We start from the raw sequence: 18,069 nt of genomic DNA on the forward strand, positions 1-18,069 counted from the left end.
TTAGCTAAGGATTCTCTCTCAACCCAGAATTCTTTCAAGTCACAAATTTTATATATTGGGGAGAGGGGTGAGTAGGAAAAAGCATATCTAATAGTATACAGATTTTTCAGGGAAACAAAACTCTTGAATGAAAACATTCAGTTTACTGTTAAATTGATGTCTTATCAGTGATCTCTAGCTCATGTAGAATCAAGGAGATGTTTGTTTGTAATACTCTGCTTATTTTAACCTTGCTTGTACTATTACCCTTCTACATATGGTAGCATAAATTATATATATTATGGCATCAAACCTAGAGGAATATTGTTTTGTTTTGGTTGCTATTCTATAAGAATATGGAACTGCATTGTTCAAGGAAGAGGTATTAAAAAAAATAGATTTCATTATTCTGCAAGATTGATCGTTGGTTCCAGAAAAGAATATGGGAAAAAAAGACTTGTAGAAAGAGAGAGAGAAGGCAAAGGGAATTTTGACTATCAACTGTAATAGGTGATTTAAAGATGTTAGCCTGTAAATGGTTAATCTGAAATGTTGGTATACTTTTATATTTAAGCCTGTAAGCCTTAGTATTTGTTTGGTGATGGAATACATGAGACAAAAGTGTTTTTTCTTATAATAGAATTTTTATTGGTTCCTAATTTTTAAACTATAAGTTGAATATCCCTTATCTGAAATGCGTGGGACTAGGAGTATTTCAGATTTCATAGTTTTTTGGATTTCAGAATATTTGCATAGACTGTACAGGTCAAAACATTCTTAATCCAAAATCTGAAAATCTCTGAAACTCAAAACCTTTATAGGGATGTTCTACGAGTAGATTTCTTTTTTTAAAGGAAAATAAGACATCTTATTAGTAAGTACTCCAATAGTAATAGTATTAAATTATCTGAAGATTTATAAAATACATTTTATACTGTTTCACTTTATATACCATTCCCTAAGGAGTTACTTCATTAATAACTTCACAGCTAGTAATACTTCATTGGCTTTCTCTGAATATGCTTTTTTAAAGTTTAGATTAGGTGTGTCACCCTGCTCAGTGAGTGGAGATGATTTGGGGGATGCTAGAGGTTCACTTAGAGTAGTGATATTCCTAAAAAGAAAGTCTTGTTTACTTTGTCTAGCATTCTGCAAGCTTGATCTCTTTGTAAATTAAATTTGAGGAAGCTTTAATCCAAACAAAAAATAAAAGGGCACTTGGGACAGTCTGTATCGTCTTTTCTTAAAAACAACTCTTTTCAGGGATTCATACTAGAGTTGTTTTCATAACTGCTAAAAAGGAATCAGAAAATTTTTCTTTGGAGTCAGAAAGTAAGTTCATATTAGAAATTTGGTATTTTTTTTTCTTGTTAACTTTCCCTCTCCTTTTAAGACGTAACTATTGTCTTAAAGTACAGCTTCTTTCCAAATAATCTCTCACTAGTTATTTGGTTTCTTACTATCTGAAGGTTAAAGGCAAATCTCTACTTAATTTAAGGAGCTTATGTTTTTCTGAAGTTTATCAAATATCCAGGTGACAAATTGTGTTTGTTCCTTAGCAGTAAGAACTTGTTTTACTTTCTTCTTCTGTGCACATATTTTATGTCTTTAGGCAACAGGAAAGGATAAATTCACAGAGGGAAGAGATAGAAAGACAACGGAAAATGTTAGCAAAGCGGAAACCTCCTGCCATGGGTCAAGCCCCTCCAGCAACCAATGAGCAGAAACAACGGAAGAGCAAGACCAACGGAGCTGAAAATGAAACGTATGTTCTTTATTGATGTGAACAAATGTCTTATTGAATGGCACTGGGGACAGATATAAATTACAGAGGTCCCTAGTGTTTGAGATCTTTCCCATCACATTAATGGATTTGCCCAACTCATAAAAACCATATAAAATTAACTGACTTTCTTAGTCCTACACTTAGAATTTTGAATGAGAGGGAGAAATAATGTCACGTCTTGACAGCATGATTTTTGTCTAACCATCACAAATATGATTGCTTATGTGTGACTCTAAGTTCTGGTAAATTGGTGTTGTCTTGTGGTGATTACATGGCTACTATTTCAAACTAAAGAATGCTCCTTTACTGGTCAAAAGAGCACTTAGTTAACAGTTGTAAATTTAGGAGTAAGCCAAGAAAAAAAAAACTGTTGTTTTAGGAAAGAACACTTTCCCAGTAACTCATACTTTACTAGGGTCTTTTCCAGTTTTGAAAACCTAGGGAAAATACAAGTATCTTAAATTGAAGCATAGTCATCTTTTGCTCTGCCAGTCAATAATTATTACATAGCTTTCGTGTATAGGAGGGGTTGAAAATCCTGAGCACAAATGTCTTTCTTTTCTATTCCTTTCTCCTTTTCTCTTTATTTGAAAGTAAATTTTCTGTTCTAAGATAGCCACAAATAAAAGGTATATTATATAACTTATTGACTAATATGCCTTTTGTCTTTTTTATGTTTTTGCATCAGTTCACAAAAACATTGTAACCCATTATCCACTTCAAGTATACTACTTGTATTACAGCATTGTTAAAGGTCCATGACATCCCAGACATGCATATTCCTTATTCCAGTGAGAAAGATGGCCTAACACCAATCCTCACCCATACATACCTGATGTGTTGGGAAGTCTTTTCTTTGACATCATTTAGTAAGTCTACATTAAATGCTTATTTTAGGTTAGGCCGTGTTGTGGGAATATAGAGTTGAAGGATACAACCCTAGTTTTAGGAGTTCACAGTTTATTTAGGAGAGATGAGTAAACTTACTAGTAATTGTATAGAGAATAGTGATTAAAAAGTATGTACAGTACGGGGCGGGATGGGGGTGCTGGGGTTGTGGCTCAGCAGTAGAACACTCGCCTAGCATGTGTGACTGGGTTCGATTCTCAGCAATATACCATTTGGTGTTTTTTAAAAATAAAAAAATAAATGTATTCTGTCCAACACAATAAAATAAAAATAAAAAATAAAGTATGCAGAGTAAACTAAGTTTGGAAAATATTTCACCTTATAACTGAATGTTTTAAAACTTAAAGTCCAATTAAAAATTATTTCCTTTCAAAAAGGCCCAGATTTGAAAGAGTCTTCAGACAGATTTAATCTGGTCATTGTTTTCTGAGTCCTGTGTTTATTTTGTGAAGGGACTCTCACTCTAGCATTGCTTGGAAATTATTTTGTGCTAACACACAAAACCATAGGCGTAGGAATGATAAAAACGAGATAGGGGTTTTTTGTTTTTGTTTTTGCCATTGAACCATAATTAGAATTCAGTCTAGGCCAATAGTATGTCAGTGAGTAGTTGCCATCTGGAGTCCTGTGTAAAATCCAAGCTAGGAGGCCTTTAGTTCACTTTTTTAGTTAGAATGTTTGTGACTTGACCCTTGACCAAAAGCCAAAGACAGGCCTCTTAAGTGAATCACTTTATCCTCTCCTGGTACTGAATCTGTTTCAGAGTGAATTCTTAACTATGATTTTTCATTTTTTCCCTTTTTTACTGGTATGAAGTAGACTAATAGATGGAGATATTTCTGCTGCTGAGAGGATAAATTTAACAGCTCAGGGGGATGTACTACTTTTTAATCATTCTATTTTCTTTGAGTTAGGCCTTAAGAGTTTTGTTTTTGGTTTTGTTTTTGTTTTGGTAGCCCTTTCTGCTGGATAGGATAACTTGTTTCCACTTTTGCTATTTAGAATATTCTAAACCTTGAGATTTAGAACACTGATTACTTCTTCATTCTTAAAATAGGAGGATATGATTAGACTTGGTGAAACATGAACTGAGAAATTACCCCATCAAGTTTACCCTTTGAGCATTGGTTTAAATAACATTTTTTATATTCTTCTTTCTACATTCTCATTAAAGTCACAGCACTTTGTTGGATAGGTGTTATTACTTGCCTAATTTTCAGGAAACTGAGTTGAAGAAGTTGACGTTAGTTGCCAAAGGTCACATGGCCAGCATCCAAATCTTGGACTCTTTTAACCCTGTTTTTTCTCCTTGTTATTATACTGTCAAGATATAAGTTATCATGAATAATAAATTCATTGGCTTATTGCTTTTCCCTTTGAAGATTTTTAGACTTATTATTTGATCTGTCTCTTCAATAGGTTTTCATCTGAGCAATATATGAAACAAAACTCATTTTCACAAAATAATATAAACTATAGCTCAGTTATTTTTTTCATTTTTATGAATTAAGCATTTGACTTTGGAAGCATTTCTTCATAGTGCATCTAATAAATCACAAAAGTTTTCTCTTATCAGAGGATGCAAAATAAATTGGTTTTTAGTCATTTTATCTGTGAGTCCAAATTTACCTTGTAGCATACTTGAATATTTCTATTTAAAAAGTCATTATTATTTAAAATTTACTGAAATTTCTACCATTACTTTTCAGGTTAACATTAGCAGAATACCATGAACAAGAAGAAATCTTTAAACTCAGATTAGGCCATCTTAAAAAGGTAACTATATTGAGGAAATCTGCCTGGAGAAGTGTGATTTCTAATTTTTGTTTGGTATGGAAGTTATTTGGTTATTTAAGCAAATAAGTAGTTTCACGTACTGCAGAAGTCTTGAATAGATAATCTCATTGTCATGTCTTGTATAATGATGGGACTCATCTTTTGATTTTCAAGTCAATTCTAGTCACCCAATGACAGTATTTATTCCTTCAGTGTGACCTATTAGTGGATAAGTCTGTGTATATACATTGTAAGGCTTCCCAAGTGGTTATGCATTGAATAAAACATACAGGAGCAGATGGTTTGAAATAGATATTAAGACTCTTGGAATATTTTAAATCACTCAGTGTCTCTTATTTTCTTGACTAACCTAGCTAAAGGGAAGGTGTTGGACCAACCATATTCTAACACAGAGGCACCTAACAGAATTTGTAATTGATTCTGTTCATTGAGATATTTTAGATATATCTTGTCACATCTTAAATTCAATAGCTCATACATTATTGGTAGATGTTATTTATAGTGATGGTGGTCAATAAGCTTTTAATAAACTGCTGTTGTTGTGTATTTGTTTTTTATCCACAAATTGGTCTTTCTCCTTCCCTCCCTCCCTTTCTTCCTTCCTCCCTGGGATGGAACCTAGGGATGCTTAACCACTGAGCTACATCCTCAGCCCTGTTAATTTGTTTATTTTGAGACAGGCTGAGTTGCTTAGGGCCTTGCTAAGTTGCTGAGACTTTGAACTTGTCAGCTTCCCAATCCTCTGGGATTACAGGCATGTGCCACTGTGCCCAGCTTCATATCTTTTTTCTATTGGGTTCTCAAATCTTTTTAAGTTAATGGAATTTAGGTACCAAGTATAATCCATACCTGAAGAAGAGAAGCAGGTGGTGAACCTGATTTTTGTAAAAAGTATTTGCATGACTTTATGTTTATACATAAAATATTTTTACAAACTTACATAGAAACAGTGGTTACAGGGAGTGGTCAAGAAGAAGAAGGTGACTTTTGCTTTTCCTACTGAACTCTGTAGTTTAGATTTTATCTATTATTTGCTAGAGGCTTATTTGTATGATTAAGTTTCTAGTTTTTAAAATATTTTTCTCAGTGTAAAACATCTTCCATTAGCTTTTCACAAGAGCAAAGCCTATTGTTAGGCTGAGGGTATAGCTTAATGCTGGAGCATTTGCCTAGTATGTGTGAGGCTTTGGGTTCAATTCCTTAAATAAATAAATAATAGGCATACCTAACAATTTTTGAAACAAGACTCTGAAAAGGTAGAAGTACCCTGTACCCTGAGCTCTTTTTTCCCTTTTTATTTCAGGAGGAAGCAGAGATCCAGGCAGAGCTGGAAAGGCTAGAAAGGGTTAGAAATCTACATATCAGGGAACTAAAAAGGATACATAATGAAGATAATTCACAGTAAGTAACTTGGGGTATATTGGGTTGGAGATTGCTGAGCACTTTCTGACATGAATTGAGTGGTCTAGAGTAATGTTTTTGCCGAGTATGCATTTGAAAAATGGGTTGGGGGATGTAGCTCAGTAGTAGAACACTTGCCTTGGTTTCATCCCCATCAAGGCCCTGGGTTCATCCCCAGCACCACCGAAAAAAAGGTGGTGGGGGGGGATAAGTGACTCCACAGTGTATTTAGTTCTTTCATAGAATATAATACAGTTTCATTAGCAAAATTATGATCTGCTTTGCTTTAAATATAGATATATGTCATATTTAATATGTAAGCTTAGTATATCTAATACTAGTATTATATATGATAATAATACTAATAATACTAGTATTATAATACTAAGCTTATATATTAAATATATATGTGTGCATATAATATTTGTGTTAGCTATCTGTAGCCATTAGAGAATACCTTACATAAACAATTTAAAAGGTGGAAAGATTTTGGCTCACAGTTTTAAAGTTTTTAGTCCACTGTCATTTGACCCTATCACTTAGGGCCTTGGCAAGTAGAACATCTTGGCAGGATGAACATGATGGAATAGAGCTGTTCATGGCTCATGGCAATCAGAAAGCAGAGAGAATAGTAAGAGTGTGAGTGCCAGGCTCCCATTATATCCTTCAAGGGAAAGTCCAAGTAGGCCTTACTTCCTAAAGTTTCTGCCACTTCCCAATATGCCAACAATTAGAAACCAACCCTTTAACATATGAGTCTTTAGGGAACATTCGAGATCCAAATATAATAGGATTTTTTACATGAGTAGAAGTCAATAAAATGATACAGCTTTGCAACTGTAAATAGGGGGGACTATATTACATATTCACATTTACCTGTGGATCCTTGAGAAAGGGAAGCATGGGCCACAGTATGGTACTGTGGGAAGAATATTAGGTTGAGATGAAACCTGGTTTCATTCAGTGTAACAACTTTTTTTATAAATCATTGAAAGTATGGAATATAGGAAAAGTGGACTTTAAGTGAGAAAGGACTTCTATCACTAATCTGTTCTTTCCCACATTTCTGACTCTGAAACATTTTTTCATATCCACAGCTTATATATTGTCACTAAGCCAACATGAGCCATGGACTGTTCCTCTGCCAAATGGCAGGCACCAGCAGTTACCAATATCTGAGAATTTACTGTGTATTAGGCACAGCACTAAGCGCTCTGATAATCTAATATTTAATGCTCACAATAACACCATCATCTTCAATACATTGATCAGGAAACAAGTTTAGAGAAAATAAGTTTATTTGACCAGGAGACAATAACTGAGTAAGAGAGTCACTGAGCTGCAACCTCAGCTCCAAATTTGAGTCTTTCTAATCTAAACAATTATGAAGTAATGTCATCTCCCCACAGGCATGCTACTTTTTTAAAAATAGAAATAATTTCAGGATTAATAGGCCAAGATTGGAACCAAATAAAAATACTCCTAAAATTTATTTTTGCCACGATCTGGCAAAATTAAACAAATTTATTTCTTTGTTGTATTGTTAGTAAATGACATAAAATGGAATTTTTTAATGGGGAACATAGTTATATCATAGACTTTTTATCTTAGAGAAAAATGAATGCACATGGAACATATAACTTACTTAATAATTACCCATTTTTAAGGCCATATAAAATATTTTGGAATTTTAGTGTGTAGAGTTTTGAAATGATGAAGAGAACATATGACTCAACAAATTTTGGAGGCACCAGATAGCATTATTTGAAAAATCCCTCTAACTAGTTCTAAGGAACTAGTATTTCCCCTTACTTTGTAGCAGGGCAGAAAGGGAGTGAGATCAAGAAAGGTCTAATTGTGGCCACACTGAGACTAGCACCACTATGACTATTTATTATAAATATACTGTGTTCTATGTAACTTTTAGCTTAAAGTTCACTGTAATAATGTCAGACTATCATCATCAGCTAAAATCATGTGTGTGATATGTTAGATAGTCTAGGAACTTTGTGAATATGGAATGCTATAGTCCTTGACCTCAGGATGGTTATACGTTCCCTCTTTCCACAGATTTAAAGATCATCCAACGCTAAATGACAGATATTTGTTGTTACATCTTTTGGGTAGAGGAGGTTTCAGTGAAGTTTACAAGGTGAGTATGAACAACTGGGTGCGAAGATGTAGGATTAGATTTTTGGTTATTACCAATTTGGAGAACATATTAGAATAGTGATAACTGTGAGTTGATGTATACTGGTTGAAATCCAGAAGCTTTAAGAACCTGTATCTTTGAGAAGCCTGATTTTAGTAAATTTAAGTGACCATGTAGGATTTAATATTTCTCTGTTTTCAAGCTTGAAAAATAAGTAACTATATACCAGACTCATTTCTGGGTGGTGGGACTTACGGTGATCTTTAGTCTGGTTCTTTATTTTCTGCCTCATCTGAATTTGCTAGAAATGAGTATGTGTTACCTTTATTCTCATAAATTTTTTTAAACAAAATAGATGTGCCAGTTATTTCTTATGTGAAAACCAGCTTTTTGGGGCTGGGGATGTGGCTCAAGCGGTAGCGCGCTCGCCTGGCATGCGTGCGGCCCGGGTTCGATCCTCAGCACCACATACAAACAAAGATGTTGTGTCTGCCAAGAACTAAAAAAAATAAATAAATATTAAAATTCTCTCTGTCTCTGTCTCTCTTTAAAAAAAAAAAAAGAAAACTAGCTTTTTGTTTTAATAAAGCTCTTGTCTAAGAGTATTTAGCAGCACTGCATTCAGGAGTATCCTCACATAGAGTGATTCAGTGGGGCCAGCAAAGTGCCAACTCCAGAACGTCCAGATTGATTTGCACTAAGTGGGGGTTCAGACAGCTCCAGATCTATATTGTGTTCACCAGTAATTTATCTACATGTTTCTGGCACTTGGTTATAGAATGCAAATGGTCTTCACTGCACACCTTTCCTTCTTTCCTGAGACACATCATTCTCTGTTATGATTTATGTTGTGCCCATATGGATTTACGTGTGAGAAATCTCTTAAGTAAAATAAATTGTTTTGTTTCAGGTAAAAACTAGTTCTACCATTTTTCTTTTTTAAACGTTAATTTTCAATATGATTTTTTGTTTTAAAAGAGAGAGAGAATTTTTTTTTAAATACTTATTTTTCAGTTTTCGGCGGACACAACATCTTTGTTTGTATGTAGTGCTGAGGATCGAACCCAGGCCGCATGCATGCCAGGCGAGCGCGCTACCACTTGAGCCACATCCCCAGCCCCAATATGATTTTATACACACACACACACACACACACATACGTGTGTGTGTGTGTGTAAATGAAACTTTCTTTTTTAACCATTTTTAAGTGTAAAATCAGTGGCATTAAGTAAATTGACAGTGTTGCACAGTTGTCATTATTTCCAAAACATGCAGGTTTTTTTTTTTTTTTTAGTTGTAGATAATCAACATGCCTTTATTTTACTTATTTTTATGTGGTGCTGAGTATTGAACCCAGTGCCTCACACATGTGAGGCAAGCACTCTGCTACTGAGCTATAGCCCCAGCCCTCATATTCTTAATATGTGCTCATAAGTCTGACTGGAGGCCCATAGTCATCTTTTTGTTTCCAAGCAGCTTTGGCGAACTTTGATGTTATAGTTATTCTAGCTTCCTAGCACGAGTTGTGAAATTTTGCGCTACTCGGGAGTTGTTGGTTTCTTGAGTTTGTTAGAGCTGACCCCTTAAAATCACCTATGTGAGTGTCATTTTGGAAGGAAACATTTGCCCTTTTTTTTCCCAGTTCCTTCTATAGATACAGATCTTTTCAGATTTTCTTATTCTCCTTAAGTCAATTTAATTTTTTAAGAATCTTCTATTTCATCTAGATTTTTTAAAAATCCATACATCAATACTTCTTTTTCTCTTATATTTATTTTGTATTTCTTGACTGATAAACTAGAGATTACTCAGTGTTAGTAGTTTTTCTAAGAATCAACTTTTTATTTTGTTGACGAAATCTACTGTTAGGGTCTGCTATTAGGGTATTCTATTATATTAACTTTTGTTTTCATTCCTTCCTTTTACTTTTTTTAAATTTCCCTCCCCTTCCTTTTTTTTACCTTCTTCTATTTTTTTTGGAGAGGATCTCACTAAGCAGCTGAGGCTAGCCTCAAAATTGTTATCCTCTGTCTCAGCCTTCTGAGTCACTGAGATTACAGGTGTGCTTCTTTACCCCTGGATTATTTTCATTCTTGCTTACAAATTGCTTGTAAGTTTTTTTTATTGTTGGAAAAAGAATATAACACTGACTTTACCAGCTTAACCATTATTAAGTATGCAGTTCAGTAGCATTAAGTACACTCATAACATTGTGAAACAGGTCTCCAGAGCTTTTCAGAAACTTTGGCTAATTACCAACTCCCTTTTCCTCCAGCCCTTGGTATCCATTTTATAACTTTGTTTCTATGAACTTGACTACTTTTAGATACATCTTATGTATAGCATCATAAAATGTATGTTTGTCTATTTTAATGACTGGCTTATTTCACTTAACATAATGTCTTTAAGACTCATCCATACTATAGCATGTGACGGAATACCTTCCTTTCTTAATATTGAATAATATTCCAGCCAGGTTTGGTGGTGGATGCCTGTAATCCTAGCTACTCAGGAGGCTGAGGAAGGAAGGTTACAAGTTCAAGGCCAGCCTTAGTAATTTAGTGAGAACCTGTCTTCAAATAGTGATAATAATAATTGTCATCGTCCATTGTATGTATGTACCCCATTTCATTTATCCATTTCTCCTTTGTTGGTTCCTTGGGTTACTCTTACCTCTTGACTATTGTGAATAATGTTGCTGTGAACTTAAGTGTGCAAATATTATTTCAAGACTCAGAAAATGAATTTTTCCTTCATTGTTACAATTATCATTATCAAAATTTGTTCTTAATACTTCTCAGGTATTTTGAGTGACTTCATGATCATTTTTTCCTAGTGCGTTTCTTCAGACATTTTGATTTTTCTGCAATCTGTATGCTTCTTACAGCGATATGTACATTTCATGTAGTTATTCTTTTGCTGTCCTCCACTCTCCTAAAGTCCTTCTCATATAAGTGATAAATGACTGGGATTCAAGATAAGTTGTGGTAGTTGGAAAAAAAAATGACACTTGCAGTGGTATTAGTGCTGTTACAGACTAGGAGCTATTTAACCTGGTTTTCAGTGACCTGAAATGGTTTTCTATAATGAAGTCTTGATAACGTACATGCTTGTAGGTGGACTTCAAACTGTAAGAAAAATAGTTCTTCAAAAGTTTTATTTCTGTGAAATAAGATGATGTCTGAATTGAATGGTGCTTTTAATTTAAACCATCCTTGTTTTGACAAATGAGAAGTTGCCCCGTTTTATAAGCAGCCCCTATTGCGTGCTGTGCTTCACTAGTGGGGCTTACACTGTAAGAGATATGTGATAAGTGATCACCTCTGTTCTAGACAGTGTGTCTTTCACCTGTTGACTTCATCTGTTTGTACATCATGGAAGGTAGCAAGTGGGTGGTAACGGTGTAGGAACTGAAGTAGTAAGCTTTTAGGATGAACCTTTAAAACTAAGAAGAACTGTTCATTCGGATGAGTTCCTCACTAAACTCTTATATGTGGAAGAAATGTACTGTTGTCTTAAAATAGTAGTTTATCAGTTTGTGATTTATACCCAACTTCTCAACAACTCATCTGTAAATTTTTTTTACCCCATGACATAGTACCTACCACCTGGCTGATTCAGGATTACTAGCAGTGGTGGTCTCTGTGGGAAGGCCTGTCCTCTTTTCTGGACAGTGTTGTAAAAGTGACTTAGTGTGATTTTGACAACTATTGCGATTAAAAACTCAATTCATCCAACATTTAGGCATTTTTCCCCTGTTTTTATTTAATAAACAATATACCAAATTACAAGGTGATTTTGTAATCATACCTAAGAATTGTATTCTGAAGGGTCTTTCCCTCCAGGAAGCAAGCAGTATGTGTTCCAGGATTTTTAAAAGTGGTAAGACTTACTGTTGAAGAGTGTGAAGTCCCAGAATCACTGAGGGACAAGAGACAACCTAAGGGAGGAAGGTCTCAAATGAGGAGAGATGACTTCCAGAAAGAGCATTTTTGGGAAAAGGCTGTGAAGGCATGGGCTGATTGTTTGTGGTATATGCTTGGGTTTGTTTTCTAAACCCCTTGGTGCCAGTGTGTCTTGAGACTTCTAAATTATCTAATCACAAGTTTCAAGAAGATGGTTGTAACACCAAAGCAAGTATGTGATGTGTTGTCATTTGCTGCAGTTTTTATTTAATAATGTATTTTAGACTTTGTGTTGCTCTTTTAAGTAGAAGCTTCAAGTCAGTTCCCTGTAATTCTTGTAGCATTTATCTAGAATATAATTTATTCCTTTTCTTTCATAGGCATTTGATCTAACAGAGCAAAGATACGTAGCTGTGAGAATTCACCAGTTAAATAAAAACTGGAGAGGTGAAAAAAAGGAGAATTACCACAAGTGAGTGATCTTAAGTTTCTGATTTTTCAAAATTTAGTAGTAGTAGCTAGAGTTTGAGCACTGTGCTAAGAGGTTTAGATGAATTGATGTTGGTTTTGTTTCATTTAATCCTCCTAACTGCCCTAGGAGAGCAAATATACTCTGATCTTACTGATGAGAAAACTGATATTTACTGAATTTGAGTAGCATTTAAGAAGTGGCTGAGCTGGTATTTAAATACAGATTTCCCTTAATCCAAAACCTCTACTCATAATTCCCCTTCCATTGTGACTAAAAATAGCCCCAATAAACAAAGCCTTGGAAAACATTGTTGCTTGTCTGTAGAAACCAAGTGAGAGTGTTCTTTAGTGGTCTAGGGACCCTGGGGAGCTCTGAGTGGGGCTCTTTGCTACTCCAGTTATTACTTTCTGGAGAGGGGGGTGCTCTTGGTATGCTTGCTTTTTTGTTTTGTTTTTCAGTATCTTTATTTTTATTTTATTTTTTTTGAATTTATTTTTATGTGGTGCTGAGGATCAAACCAAGAGCCTCACACTTGCTAGGCAAGCGCTCTACCCCTGAGCCACAACCTTAGCCCCACATATGCTATATTTCTTTGTTCCATTAATGTCATGTTTTTCCTGTATCACTCTCTTTAAGTTTCCAAACACTGAATTCATGGTTCATTTGGTTTGGAAGCCCTAGACTTAAGTTGCTATTAGGATTCCTGCTGGGCTGAGTTTTGTTACCTTGAAGGTACAAGTATTGAATGAGATAGTTCCCGCCCCTGAAAGGAGATAAGCCCCCTTTGGTACAAACAGCCATCTCCTGATTCTAGAGGCAGCTTTGTGTTTTTTCTCATAAATAATACTTTGGAGGGGAAAAAACAGTGGACTGAAAAGAAGCCTTTTTAGTGGCCTTCTAAATCTCAAGAGGAAAATCAAGCATTTTTTTTCATCAATAAACAGTTCTTGAGACCCAGACCAAGGCAATTCTTACTTTTATACCTGCTATTGATTGGGGACCTGGAAATTCTTTCTGTTCCACACAGATTCCTATGATGCTAGTGATGAGAGCATGTTCCTGTGGCACTAAGAGAAGTGGGGCTTAGCAGATAGGAAAAAAGGTGATGTGTACTTTACACTTGGCTGGCCTGTGGTATATCTTATGTGACAGGCAGCTTCAGTGCAGATATTCCTGAGGAGCAGATACATTATTATATGTTTCAGTGGCTTTATGTATTGGGATGAATGATATATAGCAGTGGATGCCAGGAGCACTTCAAAGAAAGAAAACCATGTGTTGTTCTGACCAGTTATAAGTGAGAATTGTCCTTATTGTATCAAGACTCTTAAGAGTGGCTGAGGTTGTTGGAGCAATGCAAGTGTCCTCTAGTTATCCTTGGAGCCTGTTCTAGCTTTCCTATGTACTCACTGCATAAAACAGTTGACTGTACTAGGGACTAGCCATGGTCAATCTTGAAAATAGTCCCTGTGCTGGAGCTTGAATAGTCTCAAAATCCAGCTTTTAGGTTGACCTTAAGAGACCTTAGGAGAACTGTGGAGTTGCATACCACAGTAATTGCAGGAGGGCAGCCTGCTCTTCTAGCCTTTAAAAACAGTAAGGATTTGAAGCCAGGCCTTTGTCTTTGACACAGTAAGTAGATTGAGTCCTGGTGGGTACGGATTGGGTGTATTCTCACATTACTCTAACAGAGTGAGAGAGCAAGGGAAGGGGATTGTCATTTGTATAAGCTCCTTGCCATTCCAGCTCTGGCTGGCAGTGATACCTTTCTACTGTGTGTTTCCTCATGGCAGGGGAAGGGGGGGTGTCGGGGGGAGGGCAGAATCATGGTGCTTGAGCACCATCGATGTCACCTGTGGCCAGGGACCACTTTCCATTTGTCAGACACAATTAGGAGGAAGTGTATCAAGTTCTTGGGACTTCCATTCTTTCTTGGAGGATATTCTTCAATATTTCCACTTTTTCCTTGAAATATTTGCTTTCTAAATGATATGAAGCCATTCTATGAATTTCAAGCTGCAGGAAATGCCAAGTGTCATTTAACACCTTTGAATTTAAAGAAGGCTTAAATCAAACACAAGATTTTGAAGAGTGCTTTAAAAATTCATTAGGCATGGTGCTGTCCATCTGTAATCCTAGCTGCTAGGGAGACTTGAATATCACAGGTTCAAGGCCAGCTTGGACAATGTAGTGAAATCCTCTCACAAAATAAAAAGAGATAGGGGTGTAGTTCAGTGGTAGAGTATTCCTGGGTTTCAAGCCTCAGTATCTCAAAAAATATAATTGTTGTTGTCATCATCATCATCAAAATTTAAAAGTCTGGAGATGTAGCTCAATGGTACAGAACTTATATTTACAAGGCCCTGGGTTCAAGCAATGTGAAAATGCTCTTACCCTGCCTTTTCATTGCTTACCCATTTTGGGGGATGATTTCCTCATCTCATTTGGAATCAAATCATTTATTTGAGTAAATAAAGAAAGAAAACCTCAAAAAAATTAAAAGTGGTTGTTTTGTTTTATTTTCTTTCTTCCTTATTTTTTCCCCCTGTATATGTATATATAGGCTAGGGATGTAACGCAGTAATAGAGTACCACTGGGTTCGGTCCCAAGAACTGAGAAAAAATAAAGAAACGGGGGGGGGGGCGGTCTGGGGGGAATGAAGCTTGAGAAGAAGCAAAGTTGGTCAGAAGTGGCAACTTGAAAAATAAGTCCAAACAAAACAAAATGTCCATTGGGGGAAAACATATTTAATTAATTACTTTTAGATTTCTCCTTCTCCCTGCTTCCAAAAAATTTTTCTTAAGTTTTGTTTTTTTTTTCTTCAGTACCAGGGATTGAACCCAGGGGGCACTTAACCACTGAGCCACATCACATCCCAGTCCTTTTTAATTTTTTAATTTTGAGACAGGGTCTCACTAAGTTGTTGAAGCTTGCCTTGGACTTGCAATCCTCCTGCTTTGGCCTGCTGAGCTCCTAGGATTATAGGATGTACCACCACACGGACTTAAGCTTTCTTTGTTGTTGAGTATTTTTTATGTATTTTTTAAAATAAAGTGGAATATACAAATTTCAGAAAACATTACCCTTTTTTATTTTTTAAGTTTTATTTTGTTTATACTATGGAAAAATGTCTCCCTCCTAACTCTTACCTTATAACAAAACATTCCAAATTAAATGGTGCTAGATTATGTAAAATAGTTTCCAGTTATTCTGTGTAGAGAAGAACTAAATACGTTAAAAAATTAATCTTGTTGTACAAACAAACTCTGTTGTTCTTTTAAAATTTCATATGTGAATACGTTAGATTATATAATGCATTTTTGTTCCTAGTCTTATTAAATTATTTTGACTTTAGAAAAGTACTTAAGAATGATAATAATCCAGTCATCCCTTGGAATCCTTGTGGAATTCATTCCAGGACACTCACCTGTACCAAAAATCTGCAGCTAAGCAAGTCTCTTATATAGAATGACATAATATTTGCTTGTAACCCATGGACATTCTCCCATATAATTTGAATTGTCTCTAGATTACTTGCAATACCTACTACACTGAGATACTGTATAAATAGTTGAAAAGCCTGTGCATGTTCAGTACAGATGCTGTTGTTTTTCCTGAAAATTTTGACCTACTATTAGTTGAATCCATGGATATGGAGGGACCGCTGTGCATGAATTTTTATAATTTTACATTTTTTATCAATTTATATTTTTATAATTTTACATTTTTTTATCAATTTATATTTTCTTAGGGCAAAGTGAAGCTAATAACACTTGAAGTTTTATTTGTAAGGAGTACGATTTCAAAATAAAAGATAAAAGCATTGCCAGTTCATTTATGTGTTAGATAATCTGTTAATCCAAGTAGTTTATAAACTGAGTTTGATTGTGTGTGTGTATGTGTGAAATAAACCCAAGGATATAAATATTTATATTTACAGTTTTAAAGGAGAGGGAGAAAAGTTATCTTTTTAATTATTAAATCTTTGCTATTTGGATATAAATATAAGAGGTGTGGTTGTAATAGAAGGAACTTGAAAAGGATAAAAAGTTGACTTTTTTTTTTATTGGTTGCTCAAAACATTACAATGATCTTGACATATCATATATCATACATTTGATTCAAATGGGGTATGAATTCTTATTTTTACCACATGTACAGATTACAGGATCACATGATTATACATCCACATTTATACATACTGCCATACTAGTGACTGTTGTATTTGACTTGGTGTAGATATCAATAGAGAAATAGAATAAGGAAACAAACAAATTAGTTGAGGGACCAGATGGATCTGAATGGAATAAATATGTGGAAATGGTAGATTAATGAGAGAATGTTTATAAGTATCTTTAAAGAGTTCTAAAATGCAGACTGAAGTGCCTTCTTGTTAATATTCCATTTTGTTTACAGGCATGCATGTAGGGAATACCGGATTCACAAAGAACTGGATCATCCCAGAATAGTTAAGCTGTATGATTACTTTTCACTGGATACTGACTCGTAAGTGCTGTGCCCTTTTCTTGTAGCAGTTAATATTATTTTTTCAAAGTCTTGAGTATTCATGGAATAGAGGTTAAATCTGGACCCAGGAAATACCCTCTGATGGAAACAAATTTATTAATTTATGGGAAAATTATCATATATAAATTCAGATTTGGGTCAGATGGATATCTCTAGGCCGAAAGTTATGGACATTGTGTGATAATAAATGTTTAACAGTCAGCTTAATGGGGATAGAGACAGGCTTATTTGTAGTGTTTGCCAATTTCTGTAGTATAAATACTTCCACCATCTTCAGTTTTTAGCCACCAATTTAAAAAACAACAAAATGACTTTATTTATAATTCATATACCATAAGACTCATCCATTTAAAAAGGACACAGTTCAGTGATTTTTTTAGTATATATTCAGACTCATGCAGCCATCACCAGAGCTGTTTTTAGAACATATTCATCACCCTAGAAGAAGCCTATACCTTCACTATCATTCCTCTATTTCAAAACACACATCTCCCATCTTTCTCCCCCAGCCCTAAGCAACTGCTACTTTACATGAGTGGAATCAAATTGTAGTATGTAGTGTTTCATTCATTTTTATGGCCAAATAAAAATCTGTTATATGGATTTGCCACATTTTGCTTATCCATTTGTCCTACAAATTATTTAGTAACTGGCTCACAAAATTCCAGAAAACTTAGTAGCCATCTCTTGGTAATTGGCACAAATTAATGCCAGCATGCCACTGACATGGCCCAGAGAGGGTAGGTTAGTCAAAAATCTATACCACATCTTAGAGATTCTCATGAACCCTGCAGGCTTTGAAAGGGTATCAACAAGATGATGTTACCCTGGAACAAGATTATGGATGTGACACAAGTCTAGAGCCTAATGCTTCAAGTTGAAATGTAGTTCATAGGGGTATGGGATATTAAAATTGAAATGTATCTCAGACTCCAGTCTTCTTATTGTATAGGTATCTTTTGAGAACCAGAGAAATGATATGTCTTATACCAGGTAACAACATATACGATTATCCAAGCCTGGTATGGATAAGTAAGTTCTAGAACTTCTGGGCTTATCAAGGAGTCAAGAAATAGTTCAGCACTTGGAAAATGTTTTCTCTGTAATTACAGAGTCAGGCCTGAGTAAGAACATACCTTA

At 35.1% G+C, this 18,069-nt stretch overlaps 1 protein-coding gene across 6 annotated transcripts in view; it reads left to right on the forward strand.

Moving 5' to 3' along the window:
- The window catches only part of Tlk2 (tousled like kinase 2), a 167,353-nt gene that overhangs the window by 133,364 nt on the left and 15,920 nt on the right, over window positions 1–18,069 (forward strand). For 5 of the 6 annotated variants that reach the window (XM_058584889.1, XM_058584891.1, XM_058584892.1 and 2 more), the window contains 6 exons: window positions 1,592–1,744; window positions 4,384–4,450; window positions 5,775–5,872; window positions 7,943–8,024; window positions 12,310–12,401; window positions 16,819–16,908. In XM_058584889.1, coding sequence (XP_058440872.1) covers window positions 1,592–1,744; window positions 4,384–4,450; window positions 5,775–5,872; window positions 7,943–8,024; window positions 12,310–12,401; window positions 16,819–16,908 — 582 coding nt within the window. Of the gene's footprint in view, window positions 1–1,591; window positions 1,745–2,667; window positions 2,743–4,383; window positions 4,451–5,774; window positions 5,873–7,942; window positions 8,025–12,309; window positions 12,402–16,818; window positions 16,909–18,069 lie in introns of all 6 variants that reach the window. The other variant, XM_058584899.1, reaches the window with a different exon arrangement.

This window comes from Marmota monax, unplaced genomic scaffold (genome assembly GCF_021218885.2).
Source record: "Marmota monax isolate L192 unplaced genomic scaffold, Marmota_monax_Labrador192_F-V1.1 WCK01_AAM20220418_F8-fsc00319, whole genome shotgun sequence".
Taxonomy (NCBI): Eukaryota; Metazoa; Chordata; class Mammalia; order Rodentia; family Sciuridae; genus Marmota; species Marmota monax.